At 36.0% G+C, this 19,694-nt stretch overlaps 1 protein-coding gene across 2 annotated transcripts in view; it reads left to right on the forward strand.

Annotated features, from left to right (window-relative positions):
• Nucleotides 1-19,694, forward strand: part of LOC129444449 (uncharacterized) — a 32,156-nt gene that overhangs the window by 9,322 nt on the left and 3,140 nt on the right. For both annotated transcript variants that reach the window (XM_055205133.2, XM_055205132.2), the window contains exons 8-9: nt 1,530-1,724; nt 3,050-3,133. In XM_055205133.2, coding sequence (XP_055061108.2) covers nt 1,530-1,724; nt 3,050-3,108 — 254 coding nt within the window. In that variant the 3' untranslated portion in view covers nt 3,109-3,133. The remainder of the gene's footprint in view (nt 1-1,529; nt 1,725-3,049; nt 3,134-19,694) is intronic.

A 19,694-nucleotide genomic window follows, 5' to 3' on the forward strand; every position in this document is an offset into this window, starting at 1 on the left:
AATTTGGCTGCAGTACTCGTTGGGGCAGTTTCCCGGACATGGCTTATAGTTCCAGACTAAAATGCATGTTTGAATTGCCTAAGGGGCGTGTACAATAAAAAGCATTTTAACGCTTCTGAAAACGCCAGCCGGACACCGATTGTAGGTGCTTGCCAGCTTTTTAGCTGAGCACTTTGGTTGCTATGATACATCTGCTTTGTTTATCAGCCGTTGAACGATGTGCGGGTTGGTTATTGTGATATTTGTCTCGCCCCTGAGATGTAATATTAACAAGCTGAGCATTTCACCCAAAGTTGGAAAAAAACTCTTGACACTCAGCGCTGAGCGTGGAAAAACCGCAGAGTGCTGCCGTTCAGTTGCTGGTGTTTTTGAAAAGCACAGCGCTTTCATTGGAAACAATAGAAAACATACACCGACTGCCGGCTTAAATGCCTTGTGCATGCCCCCTTAATTTAAAAACATCTTTCACTGACATATCTTAACATACACATGTATCAGTGCCATTGTTTTGTCACAAGATGCACATCAGGTATGTTTGTAAAAACTACAGTCCTAATTATCTAAACCCTGTGCAGGAAACCACCACTTTAAGTTATGTGTTACAAGTCTTGTTTAGTGGCTAACAAGTTTTGCAAAAGGAAATTACACTATTTGCACAGTCATGTAATTTGAGGAACTTAAGAAATGACCAAAATAACAGCATTATGATAATACAAAATTAACAAAACGTTTGAAGTTTCACTGTGTATTTCTTTTGCGGAGGCTGTAACTATGTAAAACATCAAACAAGGTACCGGAGTGTTTGACAGAGAAAGTGGTTGTTTGCCTCCAGCGAGCAGAAGAATGACCAAAAAGCACAGCATTACTTCCTATCGTCTGAATACCCATTAAAGTTCCTTGAAATTACAGGATGGTTCTTTTTCCCACCAAAATCTGCTGCCTGTCATTGACAACCCCACTAATGGTTCTCTATCCATTTCCCAGCTTTAGCAGCTTTACTAACGGTAACTGCCTAAAGGGTGGGAGAGAGTGAGTAGCAATGAAAGAGCAAAAGAAATGACCATGGAGGAAAAATAAAACAGAAGTGTGCATGGCAATGACATAGCTTCTAATGGTTTTATGATGTGATGTTATTTTCTAAGTGCTGCCTTTTCCTACCACCTGCTTGTTCTGTTGCTCCCACTGATAATTTTCAAGAAGATTTACTGTAGTCAAAATGATAGGAACATAAAACAAGTCTTGGTTTAGTACCACAAAGGTCAGACACCCAGGTGTTTTAGTTGCAACTTTTTACTAGAGGCAAGTATTATCGGGTTCGCTAGTTTTCCAGCCACTTAAAAATTTGATAAATGTTTCTGAACTAAACTTGAGCAAACATGTGCGAACACCCGTATCTGCGACTCTACTTTTTGCATTTAAAAAATAGGTTTTTTGTGTGACATACAGTGTTACCCACACCAAAAGTCGCTATCCATTATGGTTTTGACAAAAACAAAGCTAAAATGAATGCTTACATATGTTCCCTATAGAAACGACTGAAGTTAAACAAGAACAGTCTGATACCCAGGCCATAGTGATTTCAGAAGATAAAGCAGTAGAGCTAACCATAGTGGATCTGACTGATGAAGCTGTGGCCGTTTCGAACAAGACATCGATGGAATCCCTAGATGAGCCTCTTAATGAAAACAAGAACAACAGCAACAACAACAATATAAGAGATAAAGGTAAGTAAAGTTTCTCTCAAGTTTCTAATTTGAATAAGCCTCATAAAGAATTCATTGCAAAGATAGCATTGTTTATTGCTGTCTGCATTGTTTCAAGTCCTGCAAAGGAAATACACAGGTTTGCAACTACAAGCAGTTTAGTGCCACATGTCTTTGTAATTTACACAGCATTGCTCCAACACTTCAATCTACCTCCACCTGTTTTTTTTTTTTTTTTTTTTTGAAAATGCTTGACTATCCCAAATGTTTTTTTACAATGTTTCAACACACAGAATTCACTGCTTTTGCTGCCATAGAAACCACAGGTGTGTGGATTAGCCTATGACATCAAAGTATGAGAGAGATTAGAAAGGAGTACTTTTGCAATAGTTTGATTTCATAACAATCAATCTGCGCAGTGCCACATTGAAATACTGTAGTAGTTCGCATGCAGAGCTATGTAGAATGCGCAAGTTTCGCTTTTAAGAAAATCCACATACACACTACAACATTGTTAGAAAGATTAGGTTTATATTTTATAAGTGCAAAAACAACTCAAATGTATTACGCAGGCCAGGCCAGTAAATGCCAATGTTACTTTGTAAAGAAAGACCATACAACTGACATTCTTCTACAGAGCAATAGACGGTTTCATAGGACACACGTGTGCTGACGCGATACACGTTTGGATCCGAACTTTACTTCCGGTTTTGTCTTTTTAATGGTCTGACTAGTTGCTAAACTGATCTCTTGACCAAATGCCTCGTCGAAAATAACAAATGTTTTGGATTCCTAGGTAATCTATGTGTTGTTTTTTTGCTTGTTATATAAATAAACTAAGTTTAAAGAACTTTGTTGTTATTTACTCTTAGCAAAATTTACCGGAAGTTACGTGCGGACCACGACAGCCGTTTATGTTGTTACTGCTGAAAGTACAAACAATGAAGACACTATCTACAGCTTTTAGAAGGACAATGAGGTGAGGTCTGTGAACCTGGACTATATTCAAATATCAACATTGGCTTTCAGAGATCAAGCACCCCACCTTAAATAAACTCAGTATTTTGAGCAGCACAAACACAGTCCTGTAGGCCGGTTATACTCAGGCATGTCTATAATCTGAACATATGCACATGACGTCACCGTTATCACAGATTAGCATTTTCGTTTTGTAAGGAGGCAATATCAAAAACCTGCGATTTGAAAAAGTTTGCATTTTAAGTACCCCAAAATGTGTTCAGTGGTAGAGCACTGGGTTAGCAGCACAAAAGGTCATTGAACCCATGAAAACGTTGTTGTGTGAACAGCCTCTAAGTTTCCTCACCCTCTGTTTCTCTCTGTTTCAGTCAATGAGAATGGGCATTTCACTGAAATCTCTCTTGATGACTTCTGTACCTTAGGGTAAACAATCTCCTCAACATTTTACAATGGTGAGTGTTTTCCAGGAGTCAGACAACCGACACAACACAGAACATCACATAAAAGAAAGTGCATTTTGAGAAAGGTGCTAAAATAACAATACAGTATGTGTACATACTATTTAGGAATAATTCATATGGGGGAGTTAGGAGACCAGGAATTTATTAAATGCACTTAAAGAAGTTTATTAAATATAAAACAATGTGCGAGGACCATGAGAACCACCCCAAACAAAAGACATGTAACATTAACAATACCAGATAAAAAAATGAAGGCCTCGTCTGAAAAACCACTTATACTTCTGGTTAGTAAAAAATGTTCTATTTGACACGTTACAACCTAAATATCAACACACAATGGTAGAGTACAGTACATAGTGCACAGGTTGATGTGTAATAGAGGACATTTCCTCTCTCATCACATCATATCCACTAAGCTCAATCACATACGTCCGCTACAGATCTCATGTCATCAGATATTTGAGTTGTAATCCTCTCTGTCAGGATGTTTTCTGAACACCTGTGCACAACTAGTTGAGACTTCATTTCTGTTTGCAGCTTCCAGTAAAAAAATTCCCTTGTAACAGTTGATGAGAGACCCTCATTATCATTTCAGTACATGCTGTCCTGTGAAATGGACAAGAGTGCTTCATGGTGCTTATATCAGAGCTTCACAACTTATAGCATCCTTTAGAAATTGTTAAATGCCAAAGCTATATCTTATAAAAATAGTTTTATCTCTTTAAACTTTCATTCAAAACCATCATCATACTGTACCTTTAAATAATAATAGAGCATCTTATGATATAGCATTTATTAGATGTTTTCACATTTCTGTCCTGGCAGTGTATCTATCTTATTTTCGAACGTGGAAGTAAGTGATGTGATGTATTTCCATTGTCATGGGAGCAAGCACAAAACATGATTAAAAACAGTTATGATAACTATTTACTACACCCACCATGTATACCCAAAGAAAGGATGAAATTAAGAAGCGGCCTGATACATCATATGAAAATATATTTAATTATTTTGTGTTGTTGCTCAGAGTTGGTGGGCCAACGATGCACAACTATAAAGGCACAGAGGCATACCAGTTTTTATAATTTTTTTAATTGACTGTTACAATGTTTACATTTCTATGGAAACACATCAAGCTTATCGCGTGAAGTAATTACATTTATTTAGTTATATTTTTGTTTTGTGTTAAATATGCATGTGTTATATTACATCACTTCATAAGTACTAGAGGGAGACATGGGGCCAAAATTAACTAAATGGAGCAAATTAGCGTGAGAGTGCAATTTCAAAAAAGCGCAGATGGGAGTGGTAATATTTGCAGGTTATTTACTAAAAAGGCGCAACAGCTGACTTCCATAATGACCAACGCAATCTACTAAGAGCAGCGCAAATAAGTTCAGGGTCGCAAATAAGCAGAGCTGATGAGTTGCATGTGATCTACTAACGGGATGCGCTTGAGTTCAGCAGCATGGACATCACAACTAAAGTCTAATTTATAGTCGTGCGTAAGGTCTACACCATAGGTTATCCGTAGCCTCTGCATAGCCTGACGTGCACCTCGGCAAATTTTTAACAGCGCGTCAGTTTTACGCGGACCGCAAGTGGTGTGATTGGTCCACCATAACCCCTCCCGTCAGGTAAAAAAACTGTGTCAAAGGTATTTCCATTTGTGATGGTGAGAACAAAGATGGACCAAGTGATTTAACTCAAACAGCAACATTAGTCGCTGTTTATTTACTTCCATCACTGCTGGTCGTCTCAAAACTTACACAACAAGTTGCTGTTTCTCCTTCATTTGTGGATTAAACTTGCCAAGATGCTTTTTCATTGACGGTCACGCTACTACTGTAGTAACATGCATGGATACTGCCTAGCAGCGGTCAGGGCCGGATTATCCAATGGGCATTATGGGCACGTGCCCAGGGGCCCACGCGCAGTCAGGGCCCAAGCGACGGGAGAAAATAAAATGAAATATCTAATTGTTAATTATTTAGATTAACTATTTAAGCGCAAATAATCCCGCGCTAAATCGAGCGGACTGTGGGTGGCAGTAGTCTTCATAGTTTAAGTTCAGAATGAGTGAGAAAAGCAGCAGTGCACAGTTGATTTATCAGACAATCCAGTGCTTTAAGTGGCCCAAAAGAGGTGCCGGTACTCTAATTTTTTTTGTTTTTTGCTGACTCGACTCCTATATTGAAGGGGTTTTATATTCAGCAGTCAACAGACGACCATGTAAAAAAATAATAAATGCTTTTTTAAATTTGTGTATTTGCTTGAGCTAGAAATAGCTACTGAACATAAATAAAATGTGCAAAAGGATTTTGAAAAAATACCATTAGAAAGAGCTACTGTAGAAAGAGCTTTTGAACATAAATAAAATGTGCAAAAGGTAGATAGCCTATGTGAGTTACATTTTCAGCATGGTTAAATGCTAAAACTAGTTGTTCAGATAGAAAGAGCTTGAAAAAAAAAACTTTAAAATAACACCAAAACCATGTCTATGGGGTCAATAATAACAAAATACTGGCCATTTGAAACTCTAAAGTAATTTATTTTGTCCCATTGTTTTACATTTTGCGGATGGTAAAACTACTGTGCACGTCGTTCAAATTCATTGAAATTTCGTTTACTTGTAGTTTAGCAATTAAACTAAAGTTATATTATAATTTCAAGAATGTTTTCTGCACATCGCCTGAGGAAATCCGAAGTTGCGTCGAGGGGAACCAAACTGACAGCCGCGACAGCGGAGATTATCACGTACCTACAAGGCTTGCGTCTGACCTGCAGCTATCATTCTGGCTTGGTGGGATGTCAGCGAGTCCTCTAATTCTGAAGGTGTTATTTTACTACTCAGAGTCTAAAACAAGGAGGGCATATTACGTGTTCATTGTATTTTCATTTTTAACCGAGCAGCTATGGTTGCGCGTTTCACACACAAACACACACCTCTCCAGAGCACGTTGACACTGACTGAAGGACGCATGCGCTTTTAACTTGTAAACGCAAGGGTGTATGGGTAATGTAGTCTCTGCTCTCGGTGGGACGAATTAGAAAGCGTACATTAAGGGCGCTCTGAAAAGCAGCAGCGCAGCCAAAGGATTAAATTAAACCTCTTATTTTTAAACAGATGTGCAATGAGCGTTCCGGTACGCTAAAAGCCCGTTCTGGGGGCACGGAGAGGTGGTGGTACGCTCAAGAGCTATTTTTAGAAGTGGCGGTACTGAGTACCGGCGCGTTCCGGCCCACTTAAAGCACTGAGACAATCCATTACTTTTCTTCATTTATCCTGAATATGTGAATGTCCTGTAAATGACGCGAATCAGTGCTGCTCTGACAGCCTGGTATAGTAATAATTTGTACTGCGTATGTATCGAACGGAGCCGTCCGCGCTTGTCCGTGGTTTGGAAGCTGCGCAGGAAAGTTTGTCGTATTTGCCTAGATTGCCCTTCCTCCTCTGCATCTGTGCGCAACAGTGAAACACACATCGCCAACAGACAGACAGGTATAGGCAGGAGCTCTTCACACAGGTCGTATTCCAGCTGGGTTTTTCCTGACTTGTGGGGAAGTCAGTGGAGATCAAATGACATAACTACCAGTACCTCAGTTTTACAGCTCATTATCCAAAAGACAATTGTTGTCTTGCTAACATGACTCATAATACGTTTTCTAAAGTGTAGATAAGCCAATAGTAAGAGGTTTTAGTTTAAAGTTCAATACTTTTTGAAACAGTTTCAGTTGCTTTATTTTTTATTTTGTCAATCTATCTGTAGTTTTTTTCCCCACTTTTTTTGCAGCATTTTTCCTGTGAAATTAACAATATAGCAGCAACCCTCCTTTTTTAGTTTAGTGTAAAGATGTGTTATTTTAACACCAAAAGAATTAAAAAGATTCCACGTGCAAAATAAACAAACACATTATTAGTGAAACTGTCTACCCTCTCCTTGGTGCAGTCGTTTATTCTAAATATATTTGAAACTAGTAGAACAGAAAACATGCACATTGCTGGCAGTATCATTTGCTGTCTTCTGTTCTTGTGATAAACACTTTGTGTGAACTGATTATTTTGTATTTTGTAGAAATCTGTAGAGTATGAAACAGTTGGGTGTGTGTGAAGGAATTAAAATAAGGAAATTGTGTCAATCTATTTAATCTTTTGTTAAAAAAAGAATTAGGCCTAAGAGAAGTGCCCTTTTTTCTCTTGAGGCTCTGCCCCCTGTGCAGGTCTCTGTGCAGGTCCCTGCTTGCAACAAAAATATCTACATGTTTTGATATTGTCCTACAGGTAGTGATCACCGGTTGTAATGTGTCAGTGTAAATCCTGTAAAAGTAGAGGTGTTTCTTACAAAAAGAACCATATAATATATGTAAAAAGTAATACCTAGATCTAACTTATAAAAAGTGAGGCAAGTGACTGCATGGGAAGTTTTAGGTTGAGTCAACTTGCAACCTTTTTTAAGTATATTGAACACACTAACATTACTTAATATGAATGCAATAAAATTGAGTTGAGTTAACTAATTGTACTAGTTTTACTGAGTTAGATAAACCTACTTTTCTTGGTACAGGTAGCATATTTATGGTTAGTTGTTGTTTTTTATGCCGTGAGATGAGGGCTAGAAGCGTTTATTCAAACAAAACACCCACTCAGTTTCGTTTTGGGCAGCTGTAAAGCGCGACATACTTCAGTATGCAGTCTATGCACAAGCACCAGTCTTCTGAACAATGGTAACTAAAACTCAAAGAAGAAACAGAAACTCTTCCAAATATTGAAGATAAATGAACATTAAACACTAACAAGTCTTTCATTTTAGTTAAAAACAAAACAAAAAAAAGTTTCAATTCAAATTTCACTCTCCAAATGCAGTCCCATGCAAAGCATGCTGGGAACTGCAAGTCCACTGCCTAGTTAGTTGTGTTTACTAAAATAATTCATGTAGTTTTAACACAAAATTATTAAGTTAATTTCTTTCTTACAAATTTAAATCGATTATATATAATAAAATTAAGTTGAATTTACTCAATAATGTGTTCATTTAGAATTAATCAATTTATTCAAATTTTTATTTTATTTTAACTCATATTTTGATTAAAAAACAAGAATTAAAATTTTTTAATACAGTTTACTAAATTTATTTTTGTTAAATCTACTAAGGCACAGAAACACTTTTTACAGTGTGTGCGTGGGGGGGGCTACAAGAAATTGTGCCCAGGGGCCTCCGAATTCTTAATCCGGGCCTGGCAGCGGTCAGCATGTGTGTTTGTATGTTGACGCGGACTAATAACTAGTCGTTATTAAACTCAAAAATGATGGTTTGCTTTGGCGCAAGCTGTTAGTAAATCTGGCCCATGACCTGGTAACACAAATACGTGCAAAACATTAAGAACTGTTATACTAATAACCAGTTGATGTTGTATATAATCTGTACTGTAATCTGTTTTGGAAAAAAAATTGTGGTTATATATAATAGCAGAATTAAATAAACCAGCTAAATCAGCATATTTTTATTAGCATAATATTAGTTGTTTTTGAACAATTACTGTATTTATTGTTTACTAGCAGTTTCTATGAAAGGTTTAAATGTATGGATGTGTGGATGTAGATCATGAGTGCACTACATCCACATTCAGCTCTGATGCATGGATTATGGTCTAAAAAAAAGTTTTGTAGAGATTTACTGCGTTTGTACAATCTATTATGGCAACCCCTAACTGCACAAATTATGCCGGTCTTTCTGGATTTCATAATAAACATTAACTAACCAGTCAAAAGCCCAATCCCTGTGTCACTCGCAATATGACTACCATTAGCTTTAGTGGCTCACCGGAAGTTTTACACAAAAGAGGTAAAAGATAGCGGCACCCACATTTATGTAAAAAAAAAAGTGTGGATAGCAGTTCACTTGTTTAGTTCATATACATATGCAGTGTGTACAATTTTGATCACTAAAAAGCTAAAATGAGAGGATATAGAGAGACAACCTCTCATTCAATCTAGCTGGTTTGAAACCGGTGGAACGGCTGAAGAGATAAACTTGAATAAGGTCAAAGATAAGAGTTAATGATCATGTCTTCTCATAAAGCAGCATAATTAGCCAGAGACCCAGTAATATTTTCCAATAATAGAGCATGCTTTCATGTGCTCATCAACCATTGTTGGGACCTCCATTTTCAGATTTAGGAAATTTGATAGGGTTCATACAGTATATGCTTTAGCTATCTACATACATAATTTTTCATCCTCACACCATTTGGTCTAATCATAAGAGACTCAAGTCTAGTAATCAGGCAGCAGTATTTTACCTAGCAGACAGCAGTTGCTCTTGCTATGCTTGTGAATGCCCAAGTTCAGGACACATCTGCAGAACATCTACAAACACTTAATCAAAGCTCTTTCATGGGGTGTTAAACAGAGATTATACACACATTTTATTGCGAATGATTGACTTTAAAAAAGTCTAAAAGATCAAAACCTTTTCAGGAATGGCCTGTCCACCGTTTTTAATGACAAAGTGCTAGATTCACAATAACAGTCTGACTCTAGCCCAGGCCTGAAAAGTATTAGACATTGTGCTTTGGTGAGAAATTAGTTGCACTGTGTATGTCTGTTACAGACTGCCTGCGTTTTGATGTGGTTAGGGGGCTTGAACATCTCACCTGGCCAGGTGTAACTCAGACCAGTACCAGGTGTTGTCTTCTGATAAGCGTAACACTGCAAATTTTAAGTAAGTTAAGGGTAATGTTAGGGGTGAGCTTTCCTTTTAGTGAAGATGCATTTTACGGCTTTTACTCAGTAATTGCAACATGAACGGAAACATGCTATTACACCATGTTAGAAATAAGTTTCCATTGAAATGCTGGTGAAGTAATTGTACTGAAAAACACAGGTTAATTCTAGGCCACTGGTAAAGTTGGATTATTGTTATCAGTCATCTGTAATGTTTCCATGTTTAGATAAAAAATGTATAAGGTTATACATGTTTGGTTGTCACATTCTGTAGGAAAAGTTATTTTGAATTCTGAATTTGCAGGTGGAAAGACATTTTTGGGTAGTGTTGTAAAGTCATCAACAAACTTTTCGAAATTCAGGTCCATGTGTGAGAAAAATGTTAAGACAGGAGAGTCCACTAAAACAACATACACAATGGCAATAGAAAGTGATGGAACAAAAATCTTCTTAAATTTTTCTTTTCTTCCAACAACAGAAAGCTAAGAAGCATTTCCTTTTGATTTCTGTTCTTTCTTTTCTTGTTGATGTTGAAACTTTGTTTGCAATGGTGGATCTGCTACTTTTCTTGATCTATCCCTAATTTGTACATGATGCAAATGAACGCTGCCCTGATGGCCTGGTAGAGTAATAATTTGTATAAGAAATCATTTGTACTGCTTATGTGTCAAATGCGGCCATTCACTAAAATCCATGGTTGAGTATACTTTGAAAGCTGTGCGAACATGTGCGCGCGAGACAGAAGCGAAAAATTGAGTATATATGGACCGTTACTCTTCATACTTCAGAAAATATTATTTTAATAGTGTACAGAACTAGTTTCTGTATTACTGGAATTTACACCCTGACAACTATATTGCCATTAAAGGAGGTAAATGAGAACCAACATAACCATTAAAAAAGATTAACATATATATTTATAAGCTATTAAGCAATTAAGACTTTAAGAGAATTTGAGTTAAGACTGATATGTGTGTACATTTATAAATACACTGTGTGCACAATTATTAGGCAAGATGTATTTTTGAGGATTACTTTTGTTATTGTACAGTGCTCTTGGTCAATTCAAAATGTTAACAAACCCTCAAACCTGAACATTTAAGTAGTAAAAGTGAAGTTTTGGCTTTCTTAAGAGAATATTTATATGTACATCGTTATTAGGCAACTGTTAGTTTGCAGAATTATTATGCAACTAAATGAAAAACAAAGATTTTCCCATCTCACTTGTTTATTTTAAAAGTTAAACTCTAACACTTTCTTCAAGCAGTGGTACAGGAAAAAGTCTGCATCTTTCAAGAAGACTTTTTTATGCAAGACAACGCTCATTCACATGCATCAAAGTACTCCACTTCGTGGCTGGCCAGTAAAGGCCTTAAAGATGAAAAACTAATGACATGGCCCCCTTCTTCACCTGACTTAAACCCTACTGAGAACTGTAGTTGTACAATAACAAATGTAATCCTTAAAAAATACAAATTGCCTAATAATTGTGCACACAGTGTAAAACTACTTCATACCCTCTCTTATTCCTTCAGCTTCTCCAATTCACCCTGCATGATTAGCCATTAAAGAGTTTATGGTGAGGCAACACCCATGTTGCTTCGCCCACCACACTTACACTTAGGCTACGTTTACAAATATGCAGTTTCGTGTTAAAACGCATTTCTGTTGCTGCAGTTACACCGCTCACCAGACCTTGTTTTAGTTAGAAAACTGTGGGGTTGCACTGCAGGTTGCACCGCCATCTTATGTAAACACAGTCGTGAGTGCCCATATTCCCTTATTATTGGATGTTCTGGATCATTACGTATTCTTCCCTGATTATTCAAGCCCCTATCAAATCACAGTTCATTACGCTAACGTAAGAATTACTCTTTTTAAGCTCAGTATGTGTTTATTCATGACACAAACACCCAAAACAAGCGCATAAGTACTAATATAAACATTTTGGCCACTAATGATAAAATGAAGAGTTTGGTTCCAAAACGCAATAAATCCATTTTGACAAATTTTGGTAAAAACGTGTTTTCTATACCAAGAAAGTGACAAGATGAAAACAACTATTTTCTGTTACAAACTTTCACACAGCATCTTTAGGTTATAAAAACATAAAAAATTCAAATCCATAAGTTGATTTTCAAAGATTTATTATAAAAACGGATTATTTTTTCCACAAAATGCAATAAATCCATGACAAGTTTTTATTCAAAATGCTATAAATCTATTGAATCAATAGCCTATATAAATGTGCATTCATCTTTGCCATGTTATATTCATTTAGTTGACTAGTTGTACACACTAATTAAAAATATAAACATTATTAAACATGTTATTAATTAAAACACTTACTTTGTCATATTAAGAACACTGTCATTGCGGTTACTTGACGTCTTCGCTTAATGTCTTTCACAGCGATCGACTGTAAAATGTTTTTGGTCCTGCTCGATTTTCGTTGACTTTGAGTAAAATTATGGAAAGTTTTTCATAAGATCCTCTGGGGTCAATGTGTTAGCATGAGAAGCTTGATGCTGTCTGGAGAACAAGCACCCGTCTCCCGAGTGCCTCTCAGGGAAATTGTTAGATGGCGATGGCTTACGTTTCTTTCCCATCACAGAAAACCATCACAGGTTTAGCGATGCAATTAAAGTATTATTTTGTTTTGTTTGTTGATCACGTAGTACAAAGTAGATGAGGAAAACCAGGACTCCGTGTACTACGCGCGTCCGCCATTGTTTGTTTACATTGCGTGAACGGTGGGCTGTAATATCAGAAATGGAGTTATTGCGTTCTGTAAAAAAGTGGGAGTGGCGTTTGTCGCATTTTGGGAAAAAAGGGAGAAAAGATGACAGAATAACACGGCGGATATTGGATTTTGCGTAAAATTAAGAATTTACTTTTAACTACTGACCTGATATAATACTGATTTTGGCAGTAACTCATTTTTTTCAAAAATGGCGTTTATTGCGTTTTGGAACCAAACTCTTCAAATATAACTTGACAGTGTGTAATTTTTAAAGTGCAAGTGATATTATTCCGTTAAATGGAGGTTTTGCCCAAAATAGTGTCACCAACTATTGCCACAAATTAAAAACCAAATTGTTTTTAACATGGATCCTGATGGAGATGTTATAAGCAATCTGTTTTGAGCTGGCTACAGCGGCCTTCCCGCTTCCATTGCGTGCAGTAAAAAAAAGATGGGACTCCAGAAGCTTTTTGCGGTCCCTAGAAATTTTTTTGAGAAAAAAAGACAAAATAATATTTTTAAATGTATTCATTAGGTGTTTATCTCTCATTTCTTGCTACATACATTTTAGAATTATTTATATTTGCTTTGTATTTTTGTAGTGTTTTTCTTACTACAGTCCCCTTTATCTAACTTATATTCTTGTTTATATCCAACAAAATTTCCAACAAAATTATATATCCAACGATGTTAAAAGTGTGGCCAATTATATATTTGTTATGCATAAAAATATACAAATAGCCACACACACACACACACACATATACTGTATATAGGTAGGGGGTCCCTTACAAAAGGTTATATTTGGGGGTCCTTGGCATCATAAAGTTTTAAAATCCCTGACGTAGAGAACATCCATCAATGACCCTGTTGATCTTGCTGTAAATCCTCACACCTTCCTTGTTTGCAGCTATTTTTGCAGAACAGGATGAAAGAAATCGCAATATGCCTGTGCTGAGCCAATGGCTTCTATTCCTTCACAGTTGGGAGGCAGAAAACATGACGCTCATTCTCGCTTGCTAAAAGACCAGACAATCTTTAATTTTTTGTTTTGTTTTTACAAACTATAGAAAGCATGCACATACGAAATAACCACTTAACAGCAACAAAAATCACACAGGCACAGTTCCCAAAACATGTAGTTTTAAAACAAAAATAAAATAATCACACACACAATGTCAAACTACATAGATGTGTTTCTGGGCAACTGTGTGCAAACATTTTGGAGAATGGCTTGGTTCTCAAACGTACAAATTACTATTTTTTTTTTATTGTTCAATTGGATGATGGACATCCAATCAGCTAACTAAAACCATAAGCTTAAAAGAAGAATGTTGGCACTAGTCGCTTCCTGGGTTATTGTCACACAGTGGTTGTCAAACCCAAAGTTCATCTATATTTTCCCCTACTCCAGCTGTCCTTTTGCATAAGCTTTTTTTAACCATCTGTGCTACTTAAACTTTTAATGATGGAAGCTTTCAGTAGGGATATTTGCATAGGTTACTTTACAAGCAGTGAAGTTTTTAAAGTAAAGTGATAATTAGTTCATTGCAAACATACATGAAGACTTTAAACATTCTGCGATTTTCTTAAGATTGATGTATATCTCAAGTGGTTTTTGAATTACAGTATGTGGTTTTTGGTTAACACTTTTAGAATGAGCTTAACAAATCCCTGTAATGAGACCTTTCATAGTAGATTTTCTTGATGCTTCTAGTTCGGTGACAACTAGGCAAAACTTTGTTGCTGTCTTTTAGTGAGTATTGCTAATGTGTATTTGCAAAGGCAAATACAACTTTAATCTTGGATAGTCTAGCCTTTCTTTTTATGCATTTTATTGGTGAAGACATTGTTTGGCTTACAATGTAGCCAGAATAGACCAAGACCTTTTTAACACGAGCAAGGTTGTACTTCTTTAGCACACTACATGCAATTAAACACCCACCAGCTGTTCAGAACAACCGACATGAAGTTTCTTGACCACCAATGAAGTCTGGTCAGGTATGTCTAGACAAACAGAAATGCCCAGAAGGGAACATTTAATGATGTCTTAGTTCCATCTGTCAGATCTCAGTATTTGTGAATTGAAATGGCAAAGCTTCTGTTGCAAAAAAAAAAAAAAAAAAACGAAGGGTGATATCAGACCATACCGATAGTCTGCTAATAAAAGGCACCTTTTTGTGAAATAAATATTTGTCAATCTAAAACACACTTAAAATTGGATTGCATTACATAAGAAACAAGTGGCATCTACAAGTTAAGCAAGAGCTTTTCTCAAAAATACAAATATTTAAAATAATATTTTATAATTTATCATGCTTCTTATTTAAGCAGCTCTATTAAACCAACTGATTCCTAGAAAAAGTATTTTTTCTTCAAGTTTATACAAGTGCTAGAAGTATCCGCTGTTAAATTATATATTTGTTAATATATTAATGTTATAGTATTAAAACAAGCGTGCCGCACAAGCCCTGAAAAGTGAAGCCAAAACGTCTCGATCGCCCCCCAGTGACTGGTCATAAAGCCCGCCTCCCCATGTTATTCAATGGGACTTGAGACCAACTAAAAAATTTAATTACACTTCAATTATCTTTTTTCCAAAACTGGTCTCTGTCATTTATTGTAGTTTTTATCACGCTGATGTACATTCAAGTGTTTGTTTTTAAAATAGGTTTGTGTTTAGTTAGTTATTTAATGATGGTGAATAATGAAACGGTGGTGTCACATCATGATTGACAGCTGTGATATCGTGTGATATGCGAATTCTACGAGAGCAAGGGCGGGGTTTTGATTTTGTGGCTTCACTTCCTGCTCACTACTGCGCATGACTGGTCCCGAAATCGCTACAGACTCAAGGCCCAAGACCCAAGATGTCAGTGCCATATCGGGACACTGACGGCTTCACTTTTCACCAATGGAAGAAAGCGAACGGGCGTCGTCCATCTTTTTTTACAGTCTATGTATTAAAACAAATACATTTTATAAAAAACACATTTATATTAAATAAGATGCATTTACCATTATTCATAAATATGTTTTACTGTTATTTCAACAAAAAAAATCAAATAATGTGGCATCTGTTGGAGCCTATGGTGTAGTGGACAGTGCCTGAGTTCGAATCACGTCTCGAGGTCCTTTGCCGATCCAATACCCCTTTCTCCACGCAGTACTTTCCTGTCATCTCCGCCAATACTTTCTATCAAATAAAGGCAAAAATGGCCAAAAAAATAAAATAAATAATTTAACATCTTTGGGATATTTTTTCAATATAAAACCTTTAAAAGTCACATTAGGTAGGCTATTTCGTGCTTTTTATATTTAAGATCAGTTGCCTTGATTGCTAATACAACCATAACCTTATAGCTGAAAAAACAAACAGCCAGACTAATCACCAAAGAAAAGTTTCCTATATTTGTCTTACCAAAGACAAACTAGTTCCAAATTATTATGCACATGCCATTTTTGTTTATTTTTCCAATACAGTCAGTACGTTTAAAAAATGTTATTTTACCCTCAACACTTGACATTGTGAATGTTATTCTATTTAAATGAAATTACAGTTTTTTTTCAACTGCTTACACACATTTACCAAAGTTTTCCTCTTTTTTTCAAAACTTAACACCCAAATTCAAGAATTGCACACACAAGATGCTAAATGCCTCACATCTCTTTCAAAATGAAACACCAAAGTCAAAATATCACAAACATATTTCAAAGCAAACATTTGTCTTAAATTGTAATATTTTTGAATATGTCATACACACTGTTATTCAAAACCTAAAGCTCGTCTTTTAAAAGCTCCCATGCACATGTCCCATGTGTGATTGGGAGAGAGCAGTAGAATATATAAAGTAAAAACAAAAGCAAAATTAAAACCAAACTTTTTATTTGTGTTTTTATTTTTTGCTCTTGTGGATGTATATAGTATTAGTGTACACAGTTTACAAAAAATTAAAATACATCAAAATGTGTTGTTGCATGTAGTGTAAAACCAAACGTGTGTGCTTGTATGTGGAGATGGTTAAGTGTATCAAGGCTCCATATTTCCTCCGGGCTGGGTCCGGCCACAATACTTCATCCACTTTACATGCTATATTCTCTCTTGCCAGACACCGTGGAAAGAACCTTCTTGTATGGCGTATCCAACTTTTCAGCACCATGTAGAGAAAAACTCCTCAATAGAATTTAGAAATGGTGAATATGGAGGCAGGTAGACAACAGAAAAATGGGGATGAATAGCAAACCAGTTTTGGACCTGATGGGCATGATGAAACCTGACATTTTTCCATTGTAATGTTTCCGCCACGTTGTCCAATGGCATTCCTTCCCCTTCTTCTGGTTTTACTGAGATTACAGTTTTTATGAATTGCTTACACACGTTTTCAAAACTAAGTCTCCTTTTTTCAAAACTCTACACACAATTCTCAAAACTGCACACACAAAATGCAAAGTAGCTCACATTTCCTTCAAAATGCAACAATGCATTCAAAATGCCATAAACACGTGTCAGACTGAAGCATTTGCATCAAATGCCAAACACTTCTTTCATAATAATACATTTTTGGATATACCATGTAGACACTGCTGTTCTAAATCTAAAGCTCTTTGGTCTTTCATAGGTTTATATCTACATGTCAATACAATGTTCTACATTGAAAGTAATCTGCTGAGAGGGGTAAAAGTACACCGGAAACGCCAATGCAACAGAAAATATTTATCAGTCCAAACATTACTGTTGTATACATTAGCATACAACAAAACTATGAACTCGTAAACCAAAAGTATATTCTTTACAGTAGAATACAGTAAATTGTGTGGGGTCCCGGTCCAGGATCTGGCAAGGGGGATGGGGTGCAGATTGCCAAAACAGGTCATCTGACCTTTGACCTATTTATAGGCCTATCTATACTATACTAGTCAACATTTGAAGTGGATCAAAACCTTTCATAAAAGTTGTATTCAAATATTGAATAATATGCATTCTTGTCTTTGGGCAACTTTTATGAACCTTTTTGATCCACTTCAAACGTTGACTTGTGTACTTTAAATAAAGCAGTGATTGGTAAGTGATCAGTAAAGCAATTAGTGTTTGCAAATGTGAGGAATGTGTCTGTGTGACCTGGTGAATAAGTGTAGCATTTTGATTAGTTGTGTTTGAAAAAAAGAAAGCAAGTCACTTCCTCATAGATCTTTGTGTTTTAGGTAGAGAATTGTGTGTAGTGTTTTGAAAAAAGTGTTTTATGCAATTGAAAACTGAGTCAAAGGCTGAGAAATAGCTTATGCTTTTTGAAGATTTGGCATGTAGTTTTGCACTTTGAGTGAGAGCTTTAAAAAATCGTGTGATATGAAAAGATATTGTGTGTAAGCAATCGTAAAAAACTGTAAAGCCCACCTCATCCACATAAATGTATTCATGGACAATGGCATGGGCATCCATTGTCCAAAAGCTATTACTTGACCTTTGGCCTATTTATAGGCCACTCCTAAAGTCATGATTTGTTGTTGTTAAGTAAAGCAACAAGTGTTTGCACATGTGAAGGGAGTTAGTGTGAGGCACTGATGAATTAGTGTGGAATTTTGATTTTGTTTGTCATTATAAAAGGAAATCAAGAAAGGTCCTGTCAGATTTCTGTGTGTTGCATAGAAAATTGTGTGTTGTGCTTTGCAAAAAGTGTTTAATGAAATTGAAAACTGACTAAAAGGCCAAAAATTAGTGTATGGTTTTGCAGATTTAGTGTGTGGTTCTGGTGTTTGAGTGTCATGTTTTAGAAATTGTGTGACAAGTAATAATTTTGTGTTTAAGCAATTGAAAAAAACTGTAATAGGTTAAGATATACTTTAATACTTTGAAAAATATGAGAAGTATGCTGTTCCAAATTATTAAGCAAGTTGTAGTACTCCTACAATATGGGTATAAAAAAAGATCTTTCTAAAGACAAAAATAATGCCATAATACACTGCATGGTGTAGTAGATGAATGTCATTCTGTATTGTTGGTGAGTAGCATATTCAAACAAGAACACTTAATGTAACATTAGGGAGAGGTGGCAGAGTAATGATTTGGGCTAGAATATTGGAAAGTAAAATGGTAGTTCCCTTTAGGATCCCTGGGGGGGGGGGGTCAAAAGGGCATCTAGAAGATATGCAGAGTTCCTAAAAGATGTTTTTTTCACAATGGGATATAAAGGGAATCATGTCTTCTGAAATACATTTACTTTCATCGAGGATAATATACAGTCCCATGCTGCAAAAAGCATCACTGAATATTTTAATTAATCTGGGCATAAAATAAGAAAGAAATCAAGGTATTACCACCATCATCCTCTGTGAGGTGACCGCACTATAATTCGAAACATCAACTGGGTTCAATACTAGGTTCTTTAAGTGAAATAAAGACAAAACCTATAGTTGTATACTTACAAGTTTAATGAATGGGAGAGTTAAAGTCATGTCAAAGATATAAAGATATGCTCATATATTATCATGTAAATACATTATTTATTTTACATTGTGTTTGTTTTTGGACAATGTTTGTTTTGTGTCCATGAAGCACATTTGACAGATATCTGTTTTTGGATCGTTATAATTCATTATATCATTATAAATTTGGTTAAAGTGCATTCTGCATGGTAATTTGGAACAGCATATTCTACATATTTTTCAAAGTATTAAAGTATGTTTTGACATATTTATTTCATTTGAGTAGAATAACATCCACACTGTCATATAAGTGTTGAGAGTAAAATAAAAAAAATGTAAACTTACTGACTGTATTGTAAAAATAAACAAAAATGGTATGTGCATAAAAAATTGGAATGTGGAGTATATAGATTTTCCATTAAAAAGAAAAGGGATGGTTCTATGTAATTCATATTTCTTTTCCCAGTATGTGTCTTAAAGCACTGTGATCAGGCCATTGCTGAAAGACCGATACCTTTACCCGCCCCTATCTGCCCTGGGCTTCAGAGTCACATTCCACAAACCAGGACTGACAGATCACCCCCCAGATCACCAACACAGGCACTTTTATAGGCTTTTGTAAGGAAAGACTTTATAAGGGAGCATTGGCTCTAAGTGTAACAATG

The sequence above is a fragment of the Misgurnus anguillicaudatus genome, chromosome 3, assembly GCF_027580225.2.
Source record: "Misgurnus anguillicaudatus chromosome 3, ASM2758022v2, whole genome shotgun sequence".
NCBI lineage: Eukaryota > Metazoa > Chordata > Actinopteri > Cypriniformes > Cobitidae > Misgurnus > Misgurnus anguillicaudatus.